This window comes from Miniopterus natalensis, chromosome 19 (assembly GCF_054644295.1).
Source record: "Miniopterus natalensis isolate mMinNat1 chromosome 19, mMinNat1.hap1, whole genome shotgun sequence".
In the NCBI taxonomy this organism is placed as follows: Eukaryota; Metazoa; Chordata; class Mammalia; order Chiroptera; family Miniopteridae; genus Miniopterus; species Miniopterus natalensis.
This window is the reverse complement of record NC_142099.1, coordinates 30,499,090-30,522,911: the sequence shown is the minus strand read 5'-3', so window position 1 is coordinate 30,522,911 and position 23,822 is coordinate 30,499,090. Positions and strand designations below refer to the sequence as shown.

Here is a 23,822-nt window from a genome sequence, read left to right as displayed (position 1 = left end):
CAAACACGTAATAAAAGCAGTGATCAACCAACACTAAAGCTAATACAAAGGCTAAAAGGCAAAACTACGAAGATCATGTGTAGCTACAACAGTAAATTAAGGAATGCACACAAACGCACATACAAAAGAAGGAAAAAAATAATGACAAGAACAAATGTGGAGGAAGAGAGTAAAAATGGTAGTGATTTTAGAATGTGTTCGAATTTCAGTGCTCATCAACGTAAAATAGGCTGCTATAAATATAGCTTGTTATATATGAAGCACAAACCAAAAATCTATAAGAGATATATAAGTCATGAAGAGAAAGGAATCTGAACACAACACTACAGAAAGTCATCAACATACAAGAGAAGAGAGCAAGGGAATGAGAAAGAAACAGCCCTGGCGGGTGTAGCTTGGTTGGGTGTCATCCTGTGCACCAAGCGGTTGCCGGTTTGATTCCCGGTCAGGGCATAGGCCCAGGTTGCAGGCTCGACGGGGCATGCAGGAGGCACCAATCAATGCTCCACTCTCATACTGATGTTTCTCTTTCTCCCTCTCCCTTCCTCTCTAAGAATCAACAAAAATAAAACTCAGAGAACTATAAAAACAATCAGAAAGCAATTAATAAAATGAAAATAACTACATACCTATCAGTAATTACCTTAAATGTAAATGGGTTAAATGCTCCAACCAAAAGATGAATGGATAAAGAAGAGGTGGTACATATATACAATGAAATATTACTTGGCCATAAAAAAGAGTGGAATCTTACCATTCACAGCAGCATGGGTGGACCTAGAGGGTATTATGCTAAGTGAATAAGTTAGAGAAAGACAAATGTCATATGATTTCCCTTTTATGTGGAACTTAAAAACCAAAATAAACACACAAATGAAACAGAAACAGGCTCAGATGCAGAGAACAAACTGATGGTTGCCAGATGGGGGTGGAGGGCGGGAGCTTGGTGGAAAAGATGAAGGGATTAAGAAGTACAAACTGTCGCCCAGCCCGGTGTGGCTCAGCGGTTAAGCATCGACCTAGGATCCAGGCGATCAGGGTTCGATTCCCGGTCAGGGCACATGCCTGGGTTGTGGGCTGCAGCCGATCAATGACTCTCTCATCATTGATGTTTCTAGCTCTTTCTCTCCCTCTCCTTTCCTCTCTCTGAAATCAATAAAGATATTTTTTTTTTAAAAAAAGTACAAACTGTCAGTTACAAAATAGTCACAGTCTATAAAGTTCAGCTTAGGAAATATAGTTAATAATATTGTAATAACTATATGTGGTGTCGGGTGGGTGTAAGACTAATTGGAGGAGAATCACTTTGTAAGTTATATAAATGTCTAACCACTATGCTGTATACCTGAAACTAATATAATATCAATATTATATGTCAACTGTAATTGAAAAATAAAAAATAAATTTAAAAAAGCAACAGCATGAGGGAGATGATTGTTTATTAGAGGATAGTGAACTTTTTTAGTATAGCTTTGCAAGGGAGCTGAGTAGCACCTCAGTTTTTCATGATTGGGAGGTTAATTGGGTTTGTAAAACTAATCAGAACTTTGTGATTAGCCTATGCATTTAGGGTTGTTCCTGACCCCAGGCCAATTGCCTACCTGAGCTGGCAGGAGGAGACAAAATTGAGCTCAAAGTTCCTTTTGCTCCAAAAGCTATGAAGGATACACTTATAGTCTGCAGTCCTGCTTGCTAGGTTTTTGAAGATCCCCTCCTGGGTCATGAAACAATAGTCCTTTGACTGGCAAGCAGATGATGGAGGGAATGGGTTATATGTCCCAGGTAGAGGTCATGACAAAATGGATCTGTGGCTGATGAGAGGAGTTTCAGCACATATCCACATCAGTTCCTCAAACAGGTTGTCTAAGTTCCTGGGGCCTGCCTCTTTGCTTCCCACCCCCACCCTGAATAGATTTGACTCCAGGCCCACAAGACTCAGGCTTCCAAGGTTGGGCTGGGTATCTACAAATCAACTCAGGAGCGTGGTGATGAGCTGTGAGGTTGCCTTTGGGAGATACCACAGCATAGGAAAAGAACATCAGACTAGAAATCGGGTAACCTGGATAGGGACCCAAGGCTCCAGATGGTTTCTCTGTTTATTTTTCTTACTGCTTGAATTCCCTACCATAATTTTGAGGTTCTCTTCTGGATATTGCCTGTGTTCTACAAAAGCAGCTAAGGGAGGCAAATCTGAATTAAAATCTGATTCTTAGCTAAGACAATTGAAGTTTTCAGATTTCACAAAATTATGAGTGAGTCGAGTGGAGACTAGGAGAAAAAGAACAGGCATCATTGTGACAACAAGCTCTCTTCTAGCTCTGCATTCTAGAAATAGCTGATGAATAAATCCTATCTTTTTTTTCCTTTCCTTTGCTTTTTTTTTTTGCTTCTGAATGTCTGTGCACTTGCCTAAGAAAATATTTTTCAATCTCAACAGAATATTTAGGCTTAATTAAAAATTATAAGAACTACATCACAAATCTAGCGCACTCTTTCTGTCTACGGTTCACACAAAAGGTTGACACGCCCTGACCCCATCTCCTCAACTTGCTGGCTCCAACCCTACATATTTTGCTTCGAAGCTCTAATGCCACGAAGAATGCGGAACTGACAAGTCCACCCTATCTACGAGCTAGAGGACATCTTGATTAAATTAGTGTCTAGGAGGGGTGGAGAGAAGGCAAAGTGACACAAAGGGCGTTTTGAGGAGCCCTGTAGAGCCTGTGGAGAATGAATGTTCTCGTTAAATATGGCCATGACCTGCAGCTCCACACATGCCAGAGACACAGCTCAATTGTCCCCAGGAGTTGGGGGTGGGGATGACCAGGGCGAGAGGACAGCCTGGCATGGACAGGCAGGAATGCGGGAAGGCACATTGTTGCCTTCGTTTTGCTCTAACTGTGGCATGTGGTTCTTTGATCATGGTTGTTGTTTTTGGAATGGATCAAAACATGATTTCCCTTTCCCTGGGCTTTTGAGCCGTCCCCCTGCTCCTCACATCGCTGGGTACTCGGGGAACCCCTGAAAGCACCCATTGTCTTAAGCCTCTTTCCACTCTCTTGCTTGGGCTCCCCACGTAGATTGCTGCCTGAACTCTGTAGGGCAGGGCCCCCAAGACAGTGCTCGTCCTTGTCATCTATCACCATCCTCATGCCATTCATCCCGAAGTCCCAAGACCAAAGCAAAGATCCAGATGGGCTGTTGAAGGCTTCCACGGGGCCACCACGTCAGTGGGAAGCGGCAGTTAGAAACCCCTTGGCTCGGTTCCGTCTGCACTGTGGCCAGGGTGCTGAATGAGACATGCGTTTGCCATTTGCCCTTTGAACTGCCAGCCATCCAAATACAGCAAGTGGATTTAAAAGCTGATTAAGTTTTGGATTCCCTCCCTCTAACCAGAAAGTCCTGGACTTTATTTTTATAGCGCTCTCTATTACTCCCTTTTTAACAGATGGGATCACAACCTTTTTAGCAGAATATACCTAAGGATTTACAAACTGATGCATCAAGGATTTTCTTTTGTACTAGCTCTCTCTTGCTATGAAAGTTTATGGCCTTTATCCTCGTATTTTCACCAAGTAAATAATTACTGGGTGCTTACTATATGCAAGGTCCTCTACAAAGATGAGAACACAAATATGGCAAAGGAGCATTGAAGAGGAGTTTGTGAGTTCAAATTTTTGTTCCCATGGGTAGTTACTTAGCTTCTCTAAGCTTTAGCATTTATAAAATGGAGATAATAATTTCCTCACATAGTTATTCCAAAGATTAAATAAGGTTATGCCTGTAAGCACTAGGTAAGTGTAGGCTACAATTACTATTTTTATTAATTACTAATTGCAAGATATAGTCCAGATCCTTGAGAAGCTTATGCTTTAGTTGAAAGGAGAGAACATATTTGCATAAATAGCTCTAATCAAGGCAATGTAGATATGATCAGTGTCCCATAAATGGCACAGATGATAATTGCTAGAATGTAGTACAGGCAGTAAAGGAAAAGCTCATATCCAGCTCAGTTGCTCAAAGAGGAACCCATGAACCAATGTGAGCAAAATCCCCATTTTTGTATTTGTGATAGGTAGCATTAATCAACTCTTCTTTTTCAAGTTTTAAAAATCTGAAGTACAGAAAACATATGTGTATAATAAATGAGTAATTATAAACCAAACAATGTAACTAACCACACAGGTCAATACATAAAACCTTATTAGCACCTTAAAAGTTCCTGTTTCTCCCCAGTCACAACTTTCTCTATTCCCCACTCTCCTCCCCCCATTCTATTTTTGGGATAACCATTTCCTGGCTTTTCTTAAATTATATCCTCTAGGCATTTACCTCCAACCAGAATAGTTCAATTTTGCCTGTTTGTGAATTTTACATAAGTGGACTCACACTGTACTCAGTCTTTTATCTTGCTGCTTTCGTTTGCCACAGGTTGCGAGATTCAGCCATGCTGCTGCTTATAGCTGCACCTTGTGTGTTTTTATTGCTCTAGGGTTCCACTTATGAATTCACCACAATTTATCCAGTTTGTTATCAATGGACACTTGGGTTGCTTTCAGTTGGGAACTCCTGTGAACATTCTTTTATGTGCATACTGCTTTAGCATTTATAAAATGGAGATAATAATATAAAATGTGCCCAGATTTCTAGGGAATAATACCTAGTAGTGGAATTGCTGGGTCAAAAATAGTCATATCTTTTTATGTACTATATAATACTGAACTGTTTTCCATAGTGGTTATTAGTAATTTTCACCCCCACCAGCATGTATGAGAGTTTCATTTTTCTATATCCTTGCTAACATTTAGTATAATCAGATTTTTAATTTTAACTATAGTTCTACTTTTAACTGTTTTAAGTTTAGCTCTTGTCATATTAGTTTTAATTTGTATTTATCTGATTACTAATGAGTTTGAGGGCCTTTTCTTATTTTTATTGACCATTTAGATATATCCTTTTATTAAGTACCTATTCCAAGTATTAATTCTTTTATTGGTTATATGTTTAGACATATATTCTCCTACAATGAGCCTTGTCTATTTTTTTCATATTTTTATTGGTTAGTAATTGTTTATAATTTTAGCATAGTTGCATTTGTTTTCCTTTATGGTTAGTGCCATGTTTAAGAAAACATTTCCTACCCTAAGGTCTTGAAGATATTTCACTGTATTATCACCTAAAATTATAGATTTGTCTTTCACATCATGCTTTCCAAGCTATTCCCATAACACCAGTATTTATATATAGTGTGAGGCAAGGCATAATATAATTTTTTTAATCCTCAGCGAGGATATGTTTATTTATTTTAGAGAGAAGAAGGGAAAGAGAGAGAGAGAGAAACATCAATGTGAGGGAGAAACATTAATTGGTTGCCTCTTGTATATGCCCCAACCAGGGACTAAACCCACAATCTAGGCATGTGCCCTGACTGGGAACTGAACCCACGATCTTTCCATGTATGTGACAATGCTCTGACCAGGGCACACAATTTAATAATAATAAAAAAAAGTATATAATTTCAATATCGCCATTGATTGAAAATTATATACACACACACCCCATACACAAACACAGACTTTTTAAAAAAGAATTTTAAAGAATTTCTAAGATTTAGCCTATGCCAGGCATTGTACTTAAAATGCTTTACATGCAGAAAGTAGAGAGGTGAAATTTGAGCTGGGTTTTTATTTATTTATTTTAATTTTTAAAAATTTACTTTTGGGGGAAATCAAATGAAGCAGTTCAGAAAGAAGAAAGAATGAGCTGGGGTTTTAGTGATTGAAAATTAGTCCATAATTAGAAATGGAAAGGTTTGTGAGGGTGGTGGGGAGCTGGAGTGCAAGGACATTCTGTGTGGAAGGAACAGGCTTCAGGACAAGAGAGCACAGGAATGAATGAGGCTCCTTCAGAGGTGATGAATGAAGAAGTTTGGTTTCATCAGAGTATATGTGAGGAAAGTGGTTGAAACGAAGCTGAAAAGAGCCCTGAATGCTTGACCAAGGAGTTTGAACTTTGTTCTGAGAGCATTTGGGAGCCACGGAGAGTTATTCACAGAAAAATGATGTAATAGAGCTGCTGTTTCAGGGAGGCTAGGCCTCTAGTCCCGGGGCAGTGTAGTAGCAGTGACAGGAGGAGTGAAAAGGAGACAAATGTCAGACATATCATGAAGGAAATAGCAGCATATGGCCACTTATTGGAGATAGAATTAGAAGTCAATGATTACTTCTTTCCATTTCTATACTGTCACTTAGGAAGGACCATCTGCTATTGAAGAATTTGGGATAGCTGGTGAGGCTGACATTCTCATGTATGTCCCAGGAACTTGATGGCCAACCTTCCTCAGACCCCTAAATGGCCCCATATGAGGCTTTAATATGTGCCCATTTTTAGAACTTCATGTGGAGTTCCTCATTTAGCGGACTTTGGGTGACCAGAGAATGTCTGAGATTTGATCTGCTGTCTTAGTTACTACAACTAATTTCACAGATGCCCTTTATATTAGGTAGATTCAGCCCCCTCCTGTCTCTTTAAAAAATGTTTTAGTTTATCTTTATTGTTGAAAGTATTACAGATAACCCCCTTTTCCCCCCATTGATTCCCTCCACCCTGCCCCCCCCCCCCCAGGCCTTCACCACACTATTGTCTGTGTCCATGGATTATGCCTAAATTCTTAGGTTAATCTCACACACACAGACCCCTAACCCCTGTTTCCCTCGGAGACTCATCAGTCTGTTCCATGTTCCTATGTCTCTGGATCTGTTTTGTTCATCGGTTTACTTTATTCATTAGATTCTACATATGAGTAAGATCATGTGGTATTTCTCTGTCTGGCTTATTTTGCTTAGTATAGTATTCTCCAGGTCCATCCATACTGTCCCAAAGGGTAAGAGATCCTTCTTTTTTACACCGTATTCCACAGTGTAAATGTCCAAGAAGTTGCTTGATATGATTTCAGTCTTCTTGAACTTGTAGAGACTTGTTTTGTGTGCTAACATGTGGTCCACTTTTTAGAATGTCCCGTGCGCACTTGAGAAGAATGTATATTCTACAGCTTTGGGATGAAAGGCTCTGTAAATGTCAATTAAATCCATCTGATCTACTGTGTCATTTAGAGTCATTGTTTCCTTGTTGATTTTTTGTCTGGAAGATCTATCCAGTGAAGTCAGTGGGGTGTTAAGTCCCCTACTATGACTGTATTACTGTCGATCTCTCCCTTAAAGTCCTCTAGAAGTTTTTTTTATATATTAAGGTGCTCCTCTGTTGGGTGCATATATGTTTACCAGGGTTATATCCTCCTGTTGGATTGATCCCTCTAATATTATGTAGTGACCTTAATTGTCTCTTCTCATAGCCTTACTTTTTAAAGTCTATTTTGTCTTGATACCCCAGCTTTTTGCTTTTTTTTTTTTCATTTCCATTTGCATGGAAAATTTTTTTCTACCCCTTCACTCTCAGGAGTGCATCTCCTAAACTCTAAGAGTCCCCACAAGACTTGCAGCCAGAGCCACAATGGGCAGGGGCAGCTCATCCCAGGCTTACCCCCTGAACCTGTCTCCAAGGCCCACTTTTCTCTGGCTTCCCAGTGAGCTGACAGCCTCCCACCTGGGCTTTTCTGTTGCTTCTTCTATCCTAGGCCCTTCCTTGTGTCAGTGTCCACAGCTTTAATAAACATACTCTCAAACTCAATCAATCAATCAATCAATCAATAAAATAAAAAATAAATAGAAATGACTATCTGGCAATCATTATAGTAATTGGATTCAGGCAAGAGCCATCAATGTACTGTAAGGAATAGGATATTCACATAACTTCCCACACTCTCTTCACAGGTCAGTTATTTATCACAAAGGGGAAACTAGTAACTTTACAGGAGAGAAACTTGGAGGACAAGTCCAGGACTTGGTGATTGAAGTCATAACATCACCAATATGGGGACAAGTCACAATCACCTGCCACCTGATAGGATCAATGAGAAGAACACAGTGTCACTTCTGGGGTATTTCTACCACCTGTGCATAACCTGAATCTCATGATGTGTCAAACAAACCCAAAGTGAGGGACATTCTATAAAATAAGTTGCCCCAGCTCTTCAAAATGTCAAAGTTGAGAGGACAAAGAAAGACTAGGACTGACCCAGATGAAGGAAGGCTGAAGAGACATGACAACTGAAATGCAACAGGGGATCTTGGATTGGATCCTGGACCTGAAATATTCTTACTACAGAGGACAAGTAGGACTATGGGTGAAACATGAATAAAGTCTGTGGGTTGGAAAAAAAAGTCTAATGTGGGGGTTTTAAATATATAGGGGTGGGCAAAAGCAGGTTTACAATTGTTCATACGGAAAAATACAAATTAATAAGTAATAATACAAGGATGAATTCTGTTTCACATACTCACAACTCTAAACCTGCTTTTGCCCACCCCTGTGTGTAAAATTAATGTAAATGGCAATAATAGAATCTATGTCTAGGTGGGGGTGGGGAAATAGTTCTAAAGGTATTGTCCAGAGAGTGGTAATTGTATGAATTTATATTAGACTTGGTCAAATCAAGGATATATGTTGTAATTTAAGATTACCACTAGAGAAATGGTATCTCTACCAGTATAAGAGAGGGGAAAACTTGATTAATAAAAAGAGCCCAGCCCGGCCGGGCGTGGCTCAGCGGTTGAGCGTCGACCTAGGATCCAGGCGATCAGGGTTCGATTCTCGGTCAGGGCACATGCCCGGGTTGTGGGCTCCATCAGTGACTCTCTCATCATTGATGTTTCTCTCTCTCTCCTTTCCTCTCTCTGAAATCAATAAAGATATATTTAAAAAAAAAAAAAAAAGAGCCCAAAAGTAGGTAAGAAAGATTCTGGTATAGGGAAAACTGTAGGGACATGGAACAGTGCAGTGGCTTCCAGCAGTTCAGGGTGGAGGAGAGTTTGCCTTACAAAGGAACGGGGAGCATGAGAGATTATTTTGGTGGATGATGGAACTGTTCTGTGTCTTAATTATAGTGGTGGTTGCAGACTCTGCGTTTGTCAAAACATATAGAATATACTAAAAAAGAATGCCTTTCACTGAACTTTTTTTTAAAACCCTCATTCAAGGATATGATATTTATTTTTTTGGGGGGGGGGGCATCAGTGTGAGAGAGGAATATCTATCAGCTGCCTCCCGTATGCGCCCCGACCAGCGATTGGACCCACAACCTAGATATGTGACCTAATCGGGAGTTGAACCCACAACCTTTTGATGTACAGGGCTATGCTCCAATCAACTGATCTACCCAGCCAGGGCTCACTGAACTTTTTTAAATGAAAGAAAAAAAGAAAGTAAAAAATGAGAGGGAAGGGGACTGTGGAAACAGGTAGCACAAATAGATACAGCCAGTGGATGGATTTAAGCCTAAATTTATCAGTAATGCCAAGTGTAAATCAAGTCATGTAAAATTAAAAAAAAGATTGTCAGACAAATTTTAAATAAACAAAAGTGGAGTCTATGTTGCTTATAAGAGAAGAGGCACGCCTTAACTCTAAGGATATAGAAAAGTTTAAAGCAAGATGGTGGACAAAAGAGAGCTCTGACAAACTCAGACCAAGTAGGGTTTAATGCCAAAAGTATTAGAGATAAAGAGGGACATTTCATAATAATTAAAGATTCAAGTGACCAGAAAGAAGTATATACTTAATAATAAAATTCTAAAGCATATAAATAAAAAATGGGCAGAATCAAGAGGAGAAGTAGGCAATCATCAACCCCACTGGGAGGTTTAACACACCTGTTTTACTGGGTGATTAAACAACTGGACAGAGAAAGAAAATCAGATTGCCTAACTAACATATACGGGCACTGTGCCTAACAGCTGCAGCCAAACGTACATTCTTTTCAAGTGCACCTGAAACATTTATAACCTGAATTGAAGAGGAAAAATTGAAGCTCTTGGGTAAGAAATCAGAGCTAGAGATTGGAAATGCCAGCTACAAACTCTGAACATTTTCGTTCTCACACTTCAATGAATTTTCACTGGGGATGGAGTACTAGCAAGAGGGAAGGTGCCCTCCTCCAAGGATATAGATTTTAACTGTATGCAGACCATGCCTGGTGGGAGTGACTGTGCATGTGGACATAGGTGGGCAAGGACACAAGGCTGCAGACAACCACTGGAGCTGAAGAAAGCCCCCGACTCAGATTTGCACCCCAGCCCCAAAGAAATGCATTCTTACTCTCTGCCAGTAAAGAATTCTACCCAGTCTCCCAGAATTGGCTTTCTGTCCCTCTTGGGTCCAACTCTGGCATCTGGAGTGTCAAGAGCATGCTCTCTCCACCACAAACCTTCTGGGGCCTCCTTTTCTCCCTTGTCAGTGGGATTCTAAGACAACTCTGAAAGTACTAAAACTACACAGATTTTTCAATGAATTGACTTTGCTGCTGGGTTCCTCTTTCTTAAAGTATTTAATCAGCAATTTTCCCAGTGCCCTTGGCATTTCCGGAACTGGTGTTGCTGACTGGTTAACTTTCTCTCAGGCCACCCTCCTTTCTGTGTTCATGCTGCCGGCTTTCAGATGAGCTCTTTTAACTCTGCTCTCCCATTCTCCCCCCGGCCATCTGGGAGCCACACGGGCATTCGTCTCAACCCCCAGCCCCTGGAATTTCTACTGTAGGAAGGCATATGCTTGCAAGAACCCTAGCACCTGACTATTTTTTTTCCTTCTTGCCCAGTTTCAAGCCATTGCTTATTTTTCCTCCAGAGTTCATTTTACAACTGCTGAGAGATTTGTGTTCTCATATTGCCCGTTTGCCTTTGTGTCTTTTGTCTCCTGTGTCCCAGTCTACCCAAGAGTGCCCTGGTCACCTAGACACCATTTCTATGCCTTTAGTGTCCTGCCTGGGAGGTGGGGTGATTACCATCTTCAGTATAACCTCAACAAATGCTTTGGCACTAGAGATCGAGACCTGAAGACATTATTACACCCCCATTGAAATCATTATCCAGAAGAGCTAAAGATATAAATTCATCAAGAAAAGAATCACAGTGGTGATTTAAGAAATGAAGCCTCAGACTTGTCTCTTTCCTTTTAGTTCTTGTTGTTTCTAGCTTATTTTCTTAGTATTGGAAATGGCCATTCCAAGAGATTGAAACAACCGCGGAGGAACAATCAGATTGTTACAGGATTGTATTTCAGACTGTACCATCTGAGGTCTTGGGAGAGCAGAGGACCTTCAGCCTCTTCCTGACCCCCACCCCTGCCCCAGCCCAGTAGGTCTGTCTTGTTCAAATTATGTGTTTCCTGACAGAGCCTCTGGTCAATTCTAACAGAGCATAGTGAGAATCCATGGAAGGCAGGAGATGAACCCACAGGATTCGCTGTCATGCCAAAGAATGGATCTTCTCCCAGGGCCACTAGCAATATGGTGGGTTATCAAGTCTGACCACTCATGTTCCAGAACTTGTGGAAAAACCTTAAGGAAATGGCTTTCAGAAACCAGTGTCCTGGAGGAGAAAGCTCTTGGTTTTCATTAAACCACAACTTGGTAATGGGCAGTCCTTGTCTTCACTGACTTAGGCTGTAAGGAGCTCTTACCTTTGGGCATTTAAAATAGGAACTCAGTTGAACCAGGCCCCACTTGTGCAGCTGAGAAGGATCCTTTTCTGCTTAATCCACTTGGAGGGGTAGAAAGTAATTCTATTCTTGTTTTCTTTTGGTGCCTCCTCCCACCTTCCCAACTTCCTCCTTTCTGCTAAACACCTACTGGTTTTGTTTGCTGGTTTTTGCTTTTTTCCCCCTCAGGAGAACTGCATATTTCTTATAGAGTGCTTGTTACTTTGGTTCTTACTGAAGGTGGGGCAGAGAGTAGATTGTGCAGCAGCAGGCATAAGGCAGAACAGATTCTCATTCCCTGAGGGTTGGCAGAGCCCCTCTACCGAGGGGTTTAGCTGCAGTCCCCCCTGGCAATTGGTTTCTGGTGACCTTCCCAGTTCCACATATCATGATCACGAACAAGTTCAACGCAGCACAGTGTGGTGGAAAGAGCATGAAGTGGGTATCGAAAGGGCTGGATTCTGACATTAACAATAGCTAATATGAATTGAGCATACGGGGCTAGATTCTGTTTGAAGCACTTTACATGGATTATTTCATTATTCTAGTGCAGAGATGTGGAAGCTGAGGTGTAGAGCAGTTAAATAATCAACCCGAAGTTATACGATTGGGGAATGGGAGCAGGATTCAAATCCTATTCCGTAGCCTTCATGTTTACCTCCTCTAACTGCGTGTGGGCCTAGCCAGGGAACTGAATAGCTGTGTGTGCCTGGAAAAGTCTTGATGTATATAAAGAAAACACGGCTATATTTTTCTATTCTTGTTGCTTTCGAAAGTTTAGTGTTTAAGTCTAAACTAAAATTTGATCTGATTGATTCAACAACTGACGATTTGATGGCCGCTGTGTGCACAGCAGTGGGCTGGGCGCTGTGGAAGACAGAAAGATGCCTTAAAGTTATCTCTTGCATTGATTTCAGACGCTTCCACATTTTACCAGCTTTGGGATTTTCTTTCTTCCTTTCTTTTTTGAGGCTATGTTCTTCGATAATTAGACAGGAATCTAATTGTGAAACCAGTTGTTTCAGAAGGCAAATTCTGAAACCAGTATTGGTTTTCAGACTGCATCAGGTTTCTCACATTTTCTTTTAAACTATGACTTGTACAGGAAGAATTGAACTCCACCCCTTCACTTCTGAGTAAAGGAGCTACAGGTGAGCTTAGTTTTTATGGCGTTGACAAGCTCAAGGCATTCCTTAAAAATGGATTGTGACTGCTTTTACACTGAAGCAGTATCGTTATAACCTGAAATATCTATTAGTAACTTAGAAAGGCAAATTCAAAGAAAAAGGATTTGCTATGTAATAGCTAGATATTTTTAAGTCAAATTTTGTTTCTGGCAAGCTAGATTCAACATCTGGAGTCAGATTCAAGTGTGGAAACCTCTTGGCTGAGATAGAAAAGAACTGATGTTTGAACTAGAAGACTAGCTTAAGAAATTGCATTTCTAGTAATGACTGAGATTGGAAGAGTTGTGTTCTGATGGGCTCAGACATCAGGTTAATGCCCACCTTTCTTGGTAGGTTGTAAAATTTTAAACTGTCTGTTTTGTATACTGCTTTATTCCCAAACCACAAGTGCTTGACACATAATAGATGTTCTATAAATATTTGCCAACGAGCTGTTTATTGCTCGCTCCTTCAAATCCAGCATTTTCCCCTTGCCAAGATCTAGTCATTGAACCTGCTTCAGAACATCCGATCAGCCTACCTTGAGAGGCATGTTATTTAGCACCTGCCTTTTTGGTGGGCTCCAGTCCTTAACCTACTTTTTTTATTTTATTAATTCCACAGTTACAGTGTACCCAGTCTTTTTAAACATGTGTATAATGACTTGTTAATGAATTGTACAGTGAACTTTGTGAGTTATGACTAACAAAAGAATAGGAAATATCAGAATGCAATGCACATAGTAAGTACTATTGTAAACACTTATTATACTGGATTTCAGTTTTAAAAAATGAAGTTTTTAAAATCCTGCTCTACCTTATTATCAGAAAGTAAAAACACTTCAGGTATCCCTCTTGTGGCAGCTCTCAGCCTCCCTCTCTATAAAAGATTTGCAGTTCAGTATATTTGTATTTTATACTAATTTGGGCTCCCCAGAGTATAAGGTCATAACTGGAGCATGAGTTTCTTAGAGCCATCAAGTGGGAGCTTAATCGGCAAGTGAAGGCTACTTAGAGAGTCCTGCATATACTCAGGGAGTATGGCCAAGGGGAGCTCTGGAAGTCCTTCCTGGGCTCTGACCTCCAGGATCACTACCTCACAGCCTCACCCTGCATCACCTCTTTTGATAAGCTGGGTTGGGTTGGGGAGAGGACAGACACAGTGCCCACCATCACCTAGCACTGGCCCTGGTGCCAAACAGCTTCTCCTTCCAGCCCTGTCTGCCCCACCAAAAGCATTTCTGGCAAATCTCCAGCTCATGAAATTTGGCCTCTTTGAAGTGGTGAGTGAGTGCCCCTGAAGTAGTGTCACTCTGCATCTGGTGGCACTTCTGCTGCCAGAGGTCCGTGTAGGGCTCATGCCCCTTTCCTCTGAAATCTATACGTGTAAATTCCATTTCAAACTGGCTTTTCTTAAACAGTTGGTCTCAGAAGTAGCTTTGGGTTGGGGAGGGGGTGCTAGCACTAATGGAAGGAGATCTGTGCCCTTGAAAACTCTTTTTTGGAAAACTGCTGACACAGGCTAATCAACAGAGAACTAAATGGCCCTACTGTCTCTACCTGCTGACAGACTCAGCCTTGGGACTGGGCTGAAATTAGCTCTCACCACATGGCAGAGACGTGCCTTCCTCTAATTCCTTCTTCCATACAAATAGGGAGTAATCCTGTGCCTGTCAAATAATACAGCTTTGTAGCATCTCCCTGATGAGGACTGGTTTTAAAACCTTTTCATAATCAGTGTTCTTTGGGAAACGCTAATAGACAAACCCATCCAAGCTCAGGAAATGTATAGATCCAAAGATGCGTGGCCAGCCTCGTGTTTCCTTCCACTTCTGCCCTGTCTGGTGAGTGCGAAGGCTTTGGAACGTTAGCCTTGCGGAAATGAGTCTGTGCGTTTCGGTTCTGTCGTCCAGCGCTGTTATCTGTCGGAAAAGGAGGATTCCCTGCCCGTTTTGTAAGCACACGGCTAGCAGGAGCTGTTGCAACCTCCCTGCCTGCCCATGGGCCCCGCCCGAGCAGCAGGCCCAGGGGCCCCAAACACACTCTGGCCAGCCGGCTGGGGGAGTTTCAAAATAAAAGATCCCTGCCCCAGCACACCACTGCGCTTCCCGTCCCATAGGACCAGCTTTGTTCATTGTGTCACATCTCTTTTCTAAATTTAGGCATCTTTTTTTTTTTCTTTTTTTGTTTTTTTGTTCCCAAGCAAAGATTACTATGCAAACATTTAAGAGAAAAACTTCGCCCAAAGTAATTTTTTCCCTTGACTTCTGGTTGGTTTCCTGCAATGTTTAGATGACTCATCTTCTCTTCCAAGAAATTTTAAAGAAGAGATGCGGGCTGTGCGATAGCGCACAAAGACGCCTCTGTAAATTTTCTCCCCTGCCTAGAAACCCCTTGCTTTTTTTTTTCTAGAGAACGGAAGGGCTCTACAATCTTCATTGTCATATACTCGGCCTCATCAGGTTTGGTTGTTCCCAGGAATAAATGCCCCCCTTGTCTTTGGGTGGGGTCCCTTGTAGTGCCCCAGCTCTGACAGTGTCTGCACAGAAGCCCTCCCTGGGATGCTGGGGCCATGCTTGCCACCAAGGACACACAGTTAAGGTTTCTGCGATAGAGAACGGGTGGCCTTTCTCATCTGTGCAAGGAGGGGGCACTGGCTGTTTCCTGCCTCTCCCCATGGGTCAGAATTGCTCCCGATTGCTGCGGGCTTGCTGATGGCTTTACCAGACACTTTAACTGGGCTAGCTACACGTGTGTCCCCAGGCCAGCCCTCAGCCCGAGGGGAGTGAAATCAGGATCACTTCAGCAGCCTGGTCAAATAAACAGGGATAATAGTTGAGTCCGTCAGTCCTTTCCAACTAGTCAGTAGTACATGAACGGAAACATCTGCCCGGGCTTAATTGCTGTTCTATTGGTTATGCTTTTTCTCCCCACCCCTCCCCGCTTCTCTGGGGGCTGTTGTTTCAGTCATGGGGAAGCAACAAGGTAGAGGGCTGGGAGCTTTCTCCTGTAACCTCTGCCATCTAAACATAAGGAGGTGGTGAGGGAGGGTGGAAGGCTGGCATGGGGAGTTGGTCCGGAGGTGGGAGGGCAGGGCGCTTGGAAGTGATCATCGTGGTCACTTCCTGGCCTTGTTGCTGACTCTGGGGCTGGTTGGTGAGTCACTTCGCCTCCTTGGGCCTCTGCTGCTTCAGTGCAGCTCAGCTGTCCTCACGGTGGGAGGGAGCGGCTGGTATGTGAGCTGGATGAAAGCCCTCCCTCTCGTGGCATCTTTCAGTGGCTGAGGGCATTGGATGAGAGGCACTGGGAATGGTAAATTGAAGACGGGCGAGATAACCTTTGAAGCCACCGTTTTATTGAGCATCTCGATCCCTGAGGAGAACTTATTATCTTGCACTCTGTGGAGTGAAGCCAACCAGCCATACCCTGAAGTGGGTGGTGCTTGAATCTAACAGACTTGAGAAGCCAGACAAAAGATCATAAAGAATTATAGAATGGCAGAGGTTGGAAAAGAGCTTAAGAGTGTTTAAGCCAAAGACTTTCATTTTATGTAAAGGAAAACATGGGCCTGGAGAGAGTAACCGAGCTGTTCAAAGTTCTTTCCTCAGTGGTGGAGGAACTGGGAATATGAGACTCTTGTGGTTGCTAATTCAGGGCTCCTTCCGCCCTTTTCCACACTACCAGGTGTAAAAATTCATGTCAACTCACAACAAAGGTCACGCATGTTATGTTCCGTAATTAACTCCATAACAGAAAAATGGCAAAGTATAAAAAAATGAGAATGACTGATAAACATTTTTTTTAAAAAGTTCAGGCTCACTAGAATAAAGAACTGCAAATTATAGTAGGATACTACATCGAATTGTCAAGACAAAAAAGTGAAATAGCATTCTTATATGTTTTTGGTGGTGGTTTAAATTGGTACTTCTTTTTTTCAAGGGCAACTTAATGGTATAAATAAGTAAATAGTCTTTGACTCAGCAGTGTTACTTCTAAAAGAAAATAATAAGAGGTGTGTGCATAGATTATGCCCAAAGTAATTTCATACAGCATGTTTTATCATAAAAATTTATAAACAGTGTAAATGTCCAAGGATAGGAGCTACATTGATATAATCTATTGTAATGTTATAGAAGAATAGGTGAGGAGAAACTCAGAACCTGTTTAAGTGAATAAATTACAGGGTATGTAATGTAATCCCATCTCATAAAAATCATAGAGGATTAGAAAAATATGTTCCAAAGTCTACAGGGATGATTTCTTAGTGGTAGGAATCAAGAGTTACTTTTTCTTTTTTTGAAGTTTTCTACTGTTTTATGTATTACAATTAACATAGATTCCTTTTGTAGTCAGAAAAAAGTATTCTTAAAGTCTAACATCTTGGAAAAAAGCAAAATCTTAAGCGATTACGTGTCTGACATGCAAGACCTCTGTCTTTATTTGCCTGGGAGCTGCGCTGTGCCAGGCGGTGTTACACCTTCTGGTAGAAGGGCATTGCTGGTATCTGATTTTTAGTAGAAAAGAACTTAAGGAGGAGCTGTTAGAGGATAAGATGAGGGGCTCCCCTTCTCAGTGACCCAGGGATGCCAGTCAGTTTTACCCCCTGCCCACTTGGGCTTGGCATAAAGTACTCAGTATAGAAGGCGGGCCCTTCCTTTCTGCGTCCTTGTTTTTCTCTATTTCCGCTGTTCTCTTTGGGTAATTAGATGCCAGTTCTGGTGGCAGCAGCAAAGAACTTCAGAACCACAACTACTTAGGATTAACCAGTTGGCAGCCCCTTAACAAATACTGTCAGAATCTAGTAACATTCCAGCTAATCTCACAACCAGTCTTTATTGAGATGCCACTGCCTTGGAAGTTTAGAGTAGAGATAGAGCAAGTAAGAGGTCTAACTCCTAAATAATAAAAAAAACAAAATAAAATAATATATAAAATAATAAAATAAAATATAAAATAAAATAATTAAAAAATAAAATATAAAGAGGCCTGACTCTTCCTCTATGATGGTTCCTATTTAGTTAAGTACTTTGAAGTCCTTGCATGTTTATACACTTCTTCCCATCTCATCCTATCTTACATCTTACTTTCCCTCCACAATTCTCAGGAATGCTTGACTACAATCTCCGAGAAAACTTGTTCCACCTAACAACAGTTGCTGGGTAGGAGGTGGCTTTCGAGCCTATTCTTTGGGGACCAATTGAAAAACCAAAGGCTACAACCCATTTTCCCTTCACATGATTGCCTTTGCTAGGCTACAGAAGGAGCACGTTTCATTTTATTAAAACTCTTTGAGTAACCTGACCATAATTGGGTCAGATCGGAGTGGTTATCTGATTTGCTGGATTAAATAATGGGCCTTAATTGAGTGTGTGTTATTTGTAGAGCCAGTGCTGCTCTTGCGTTTGCTGCCCGCTCCTTCTGCCTTCTGTTTCCCAATTAACCTTCATTCTTCTTTCCTTGCAGAGTAAAGAAGTCGGCCAGCAGCTCCAAGATGATTTGATGAAGGTCCTGAATGAGCTCTACTCGGTAAGTCAGACGGGTTGCCTGGCTCTTTAACAAGCAGAGGAAAGCAGCATTTGGCAGCTGTGGCCATAGTTGCATCAGCAACAGAACTGAGCTGAGGTTGAGGACAGTGCATGGTCCCCGTTGGGGGTGCCTCCACCCATCTTTTTTTCATACCCTTATTTTTAAACCTGAATGAGCCAAAAACACTTTTTCAAAAAAAGATCCCTTCTCAACTGTGCCAGCTAACTCTGGCTTCATTTGAGGGATAATCGCTAGTGATCAGCCAAGGCTTAGATCACCAGCACTACTGATCCCATTTGCAGCAAACCAGGGACCCCAAACCTAATTGTAAGGAACACAGCCTGCCTTCCACCATTAATATGGGCATGTTGGAAAGGATTTATGGTTCAAGATTTTGCATCAGTTCTTGGATTGATCTACCTGTTTGAGACTAAAGCAAGAGCTCCAGAGGAAAGCATAGAGTCCTAAATGCCCGTAATAGCAGGGACCAGTTCAGGCAGATAGAGCTTTGCATCAACTCCCTGTGGTTATATAAAGGCCAAACCTCAGGGAAGAGGCAGGCTTTGGACTTGGAGAAAAAAGCACAATCTGTTCTGAAATAACTGGCACTTCAGGCCCGTGATGCCTTGGCTGACCCATGTTTCTTCACACACTGAGAGGTGGTGGTGGTGGTGGTTTTCCCCCAACCATGTTTTATTAATTATAATTAAAACACACATGCACACCAAAGAAATTCCTGATCCCATACAGGGACTATTTCAGTTGTGTAGCTAAAGCCTTCCAGGGCCTCTCCTCTGGCTGAGCGGTGCAGGCTTTTGTGTCCTCCAGGGTTACCCCATCCTGTTTTGGAAGCAAAATTGAATTCCTGTGTTTGCTTCCTTATTTATTGCATTTCTCTTTCTTTCTGCGTTTCTTTCTAAATTCACAGGAAGACAGTCAGTGGTGACATGGATCACAGGCATTTGAGATCAGAGAATTCAATGTTCTTGATCCCAAAGTCTAGGTGTGACCATTTTTGTCATGGCAGCTGTTAAGCAAGTAAACCGGGTAGTCATCAGACTTGTCTCCAGTGGCACTTAGTGTGTTTGGAATTTCTACCCTGACTCTTCTTCTCTGAAGCCAAGTAGATAGAGAATACCCTTTGCTTTAGCTCCCAAGTTTTCATTTCTCTCAAATGAAGTGAAGGCTTGTTAGAAGCATGTTGACTTGGACCATTTTCGGACTGGATGAGTTTCCTGAACCCCCTTGTCTTTGTAATGCTTTACTTCTGTTCTTTATTTTTAGAGCATCCTCTAGGCACCAAGAAGAGCTATTATTACTCCATTCTCCTGCAAAGAATTCACTAAGATAGAAAATGACACATGTAATCATTATGTGAATCCTTCTATTTTCCTGTAAACATCTTGGGCCTCTGCTATTTGCTGTTTCTGGGTAGGAGTAGGTTGGATAAACAGCAAACCCCAAACTAAGTCACATTTAGTGTGCCACTTTCTGCAGTGCAGCAGAGGGAGAACACTGTCCAGGGATCCGTCAGCGTTACTCAGAGCCCTAGATCTCCTAATATACTAAGATTCAAAAAATAATAATCAGTCAAAGGGTATACTTTGTATTGGAGAGGACGGTGGAAAGTTCCCGAGAAGGCAGTGATTCTCTGGTACAGTGGTTCTCGAGGAGGGTGACTTTTTCCCCCCAAGTGGACATTTGACAATGTCTGCAGACACTTTTGGATGTCACAACTTTGGGGTAGGGGGGGGCATTCTAGGGATTAGAATGTGACTAAAATCCTATAATGCATGGGACAGCCTCCCACAACAAAGAAGTATCTGGCCTAAAATATCAATAGTACCAAGACTGAAAAACCCTGGTGTGGTGACTAGAGCCTCCTGGATTAGGCTACCCAGATTCTACCCAGCCTACCACTAGCTCTATGATCTTGGGGGATGCTCTGTGATCCAGGTCTCCACATGCCATGCACTATATATAGTTAAGGGTCAAATGAGTTGCAGATTCTATAGGCAATAAGTTCAGAGGATGGAATCATGAATTGTTTCTTGAGGGTGAGATAAGCATAGAACTGGTATGAATAAATCATGGTGGCATTAGGATGACCAACTATCCCTGTATGCCTGTACTGAAGGGCTTCCTCGGACATGAGACTTTTTCAGTGCTGAACCCTGGAAAGTCCAGGGTATACCAATGGTTTCAAGTCGGAACTTGGGACCATTGTATTCTGGATTTGGGAAGCTACTTGTATATTCTCTCTCTCTCTCTCTCTCTCTCCCTCTCTTGTTAAGAAGGAAACAAGGGAGGACTTCTTATAAAGAGCTTTCCCCTTAACTGCTCTTCTGGAAGGCATGGAAGGATCTCTCATTTCAGTGACTCTAGGCAACAGAAGTTATTTGTGGGCATGCAATAAAAGAAATTAAGGTTATAAGGAACCCATCATATTCAAGACTTTTCTTACCTTGCATCTTCTTGTAATGGCCATAAGTACTTCTTTTTGGGGGACTATTACCCAAGGGTGATAATTTAAGTACTTTTGAACCTTGATGATCCAAGGGACAGGGCCCAGGTGTTTCCAAATAAAGATGCCTTTGGTAAAGAGGCCCAGACTCCATAAGTGGCCAGCTGCGCCTCTGTACCTTCCTCTTCTCTGCCTGAAGGGCCTTTGATTTCCCTGACTTGGCTTCTGTGCCAGGAGCTGCTTCCCACAGCTGCTACTCAGAGAGCAATCCCAGTGAGCATTCTCCTACATGTGCTCCCCCCTCCCCCCCATAATGAATGAGCTGGCTAGTTTGTAGGTCATGGCATACATAAATGCTTTTCGTTTTCTGACTGACGATCCAGGAATGTCTTTGAAGTCAAAACACACTGCTTCCTAGAGAACTCTGGAATTCTCTGCCTCAGTTGTACTAAGAGGCTGTATCTGAAAAAGCCAGGCAATCTCCCCAAGCTCCTCTGCCAGGAAAGAGTGTATGTGGAGGAACTAAAGCCACATGGATTGGCTGAGTAGAAAAAAGAGGGATTGGGACATTGGGAGGGGTATTGCTGCCCCAGAGGTTTTATACTTCTAAGTACTCCTCCTGATTATAGTCCCTTGATTTGGTGCAGCAGCTGTCTACTAGGGAGCCATGGCTGGTATTTAGCACCTGCTCCCTTGAAACAATGTCAGCTAATAGTTCCCCAACTCTGCTTGCTTGTGTCTCCAGTACTAGGCACTAGGGATACAAAGACAAATAAGAGATGTCCCTGAACTCAAGGCATTTAGTTTTAATAGAAGAGACAGAAAAATAAAGTAAGAAGTAAAATACATGTCTGCACAGATGAGGGACATGAAGTCAGGCTCCTTGGGGAGATTGCTGAATTGAATGTTAATTGTCAAGAGTTCTTTTATTGTTCCCTTTTTGTTGCATCCTGTTCTTGTTTCATGATGCAATGTCTTTTCATTTCTCATTGATCTCTCTGGGGATATTATTGATGGATTGTTTTTGAAGTGGGCTTTTTTTTTCTGTATACTTTCTATTTCCTCTAAATTGGTTGTCTTGATCTTTCATATTAGATATTTTCCTTAAATGTCTGATAATCTTTAGTTGCCTGCTTATATTTTACTTTTAGCTATTGATTTTAGAGAGAGAAGAAGGGAGGAGGAGAGACATCAGTTTGTTGTTCCACTTATTTATGCATTCATTGGTTGATTCTTATATGTGCCTTGACTGGGGATCGAACCCCCCAACCTTGGCATATCAGGATGACACTCTAACCAACTGAGCTACCCAGCCAGGGCTGCCTGCCTATATTTTAAACTGAGGCACTGAAAAGCTGGTTGAAGTTCTGTGTCAACCTGCTGATCTGACTGACTGTGTTTTGGGGAAAGACCATTATTTCTAGATCTTTGATCATGGATGGCCAGATTCCCCAGACAAGGCTCTTCTATCTCCCACCTATGTTTGGCCACCTCAACATTCATTATAGAATTTTCAGTTGCTACTCCTGGTTTAAGTTCAGTACTCCTATCCTCAGCTGAGCCTGGTTTCCCTAGTTCATAGACCCTTCCTAAGAGTATAAACCTCTAGTCTTCCACTACAGAGGGGCAGTGGATGGGACCTGGGGATTTAACTGTTCTCGGGCTTTCTATAGTTTCTCTTGTTTCTAGCTCCACCTTCATCTCATTGCCAGCAATTCCTCTTAGGGCTTTTGAGATATAAGTCTGGTTGCTTCTTGGCTCTCTCTACTTCTGGTTTAGGGTTCAGTAGGTCAGTGACTACTTGCCTACTGCTGTTCATGTTCCACCTTTGTTCTTTTTGTTTTCCTCAATTTATACTAAAAATAATAATAATAACTTTTCTGTTATTTTAGTGTGACTTGGAGAGGGAGCAGAACTAAAGCCATGGGCCAAATATTATGTTTTTCAAAGTAAATTCTCTTTGCAGAACTGAGGAATTAGACTTCTGAGTTTTTTCCCTACTTAGTATTTGCCTCAGTATATGTTTCTCCAAGTCCTCTCTCCAGTTCTTTTTTTTTTTTTAATTTTATTATTGTTTAAAATATTACAGATGTCCCTTTTTCTCCCCAATGACCCGTTCCACCCCATTCCTTCCCCCTCCCCAGTCCCTCTCCCAGTTCTTTTGACATCACTTATACTGAGGTAGCCTTTGGATACCTTAGTTTTCCCTTGAGTTGGAGGACAGAGGTATAACTTCTCCCCTCTTTCCACAGAAGAGAGTCTCAGTGTCATTAAGTCAGTTGGCAACAACATTGATTGTAAAACTACCACTGTCTCCGCGACATATTTCCCAACTCTGGAGAGAGGAAAACACAGAAGTGGTGCATGCCCTTCGGAATGCGTAGTTTCTTGGCCAAGGCAGTGTTTAACTCTTTCATGAGAGTTCTTTAAGTTCTTTAGGGGAAAGGAGCAATAGAAATTGCTGATTTTTACTCCTTCATGTGCTGTCCTGCTGGCACGAGTCCTTTGAGCTCTCTATGGACTCTCACGTTTATTCATAGTATTTCCTATTTATTATGCATCTTCATGAAATGGAAAATCACTCTCTTAGAAACCATTCACTTCTGACTATTCACTCAAGCTTTTGAATCCCTTGGTCACATTTAGGTGAAAAGAGAGAAAAGGGAGCCCCCTGTCTACCCTTCCCCCAGGATGCCACCTGCCCCTTTCTTACTCTTAGGCAATCTGGCAATGTGGTGGACCCTTTGAATTACTTCGAAATGTTTTTAATGCTCTCGGTATTAACTATCATTTCTCCTGCATGGAGAATATACAGAGAAGGTCTTATACTTATGAGGAATGATGTTGGGTTCAAAATAAGGTGAAGCTGATTTAAAACATTCTACATCCAAAATGAGACATTATTTAAACTCTAAGGTACTTTGATTTTGTAGGTGTCCCAATATTCTTTATTCCTTCCTCTTTTGCCAGCTGATCCTAAGGTATTAGTACGCCCACAAAGTCCCTCTAACCCAGGATTTGTCAGCCTTGGCACCCTGGACACTTTGGACCAGATAATTCTTTGTTTTGGAGGCTGTCC

The 23,822-nt window shown here is 41.8% G+C and overlaps 1 protein-coding gene across 2 annotated transcripts in view; it reads left to right on the top strand.

Moving 5' to 3' along the window:
• The window catches only part of SRGAP2 (SLIT-ROBO Rho GTPase activating protein 2), a 226,624-nt gene that overhangs the window by 137,572 nt on the left and 65,230 nt on the right, over nt 1-23,822 (top strand). For both annotated transcript variants that reach the window (XM_016215217.2, XM_016215213.2), the window contains exon 5: nt 18,217-18,279. In XM_016215217.2, coding sequence (XP_016070703.1) covers nt 18,217-18,279 — 63 coding nt within the window. The remainder of the gene's footprint in view (nt 1-18,216; nt 18,280-23,822) is intronic.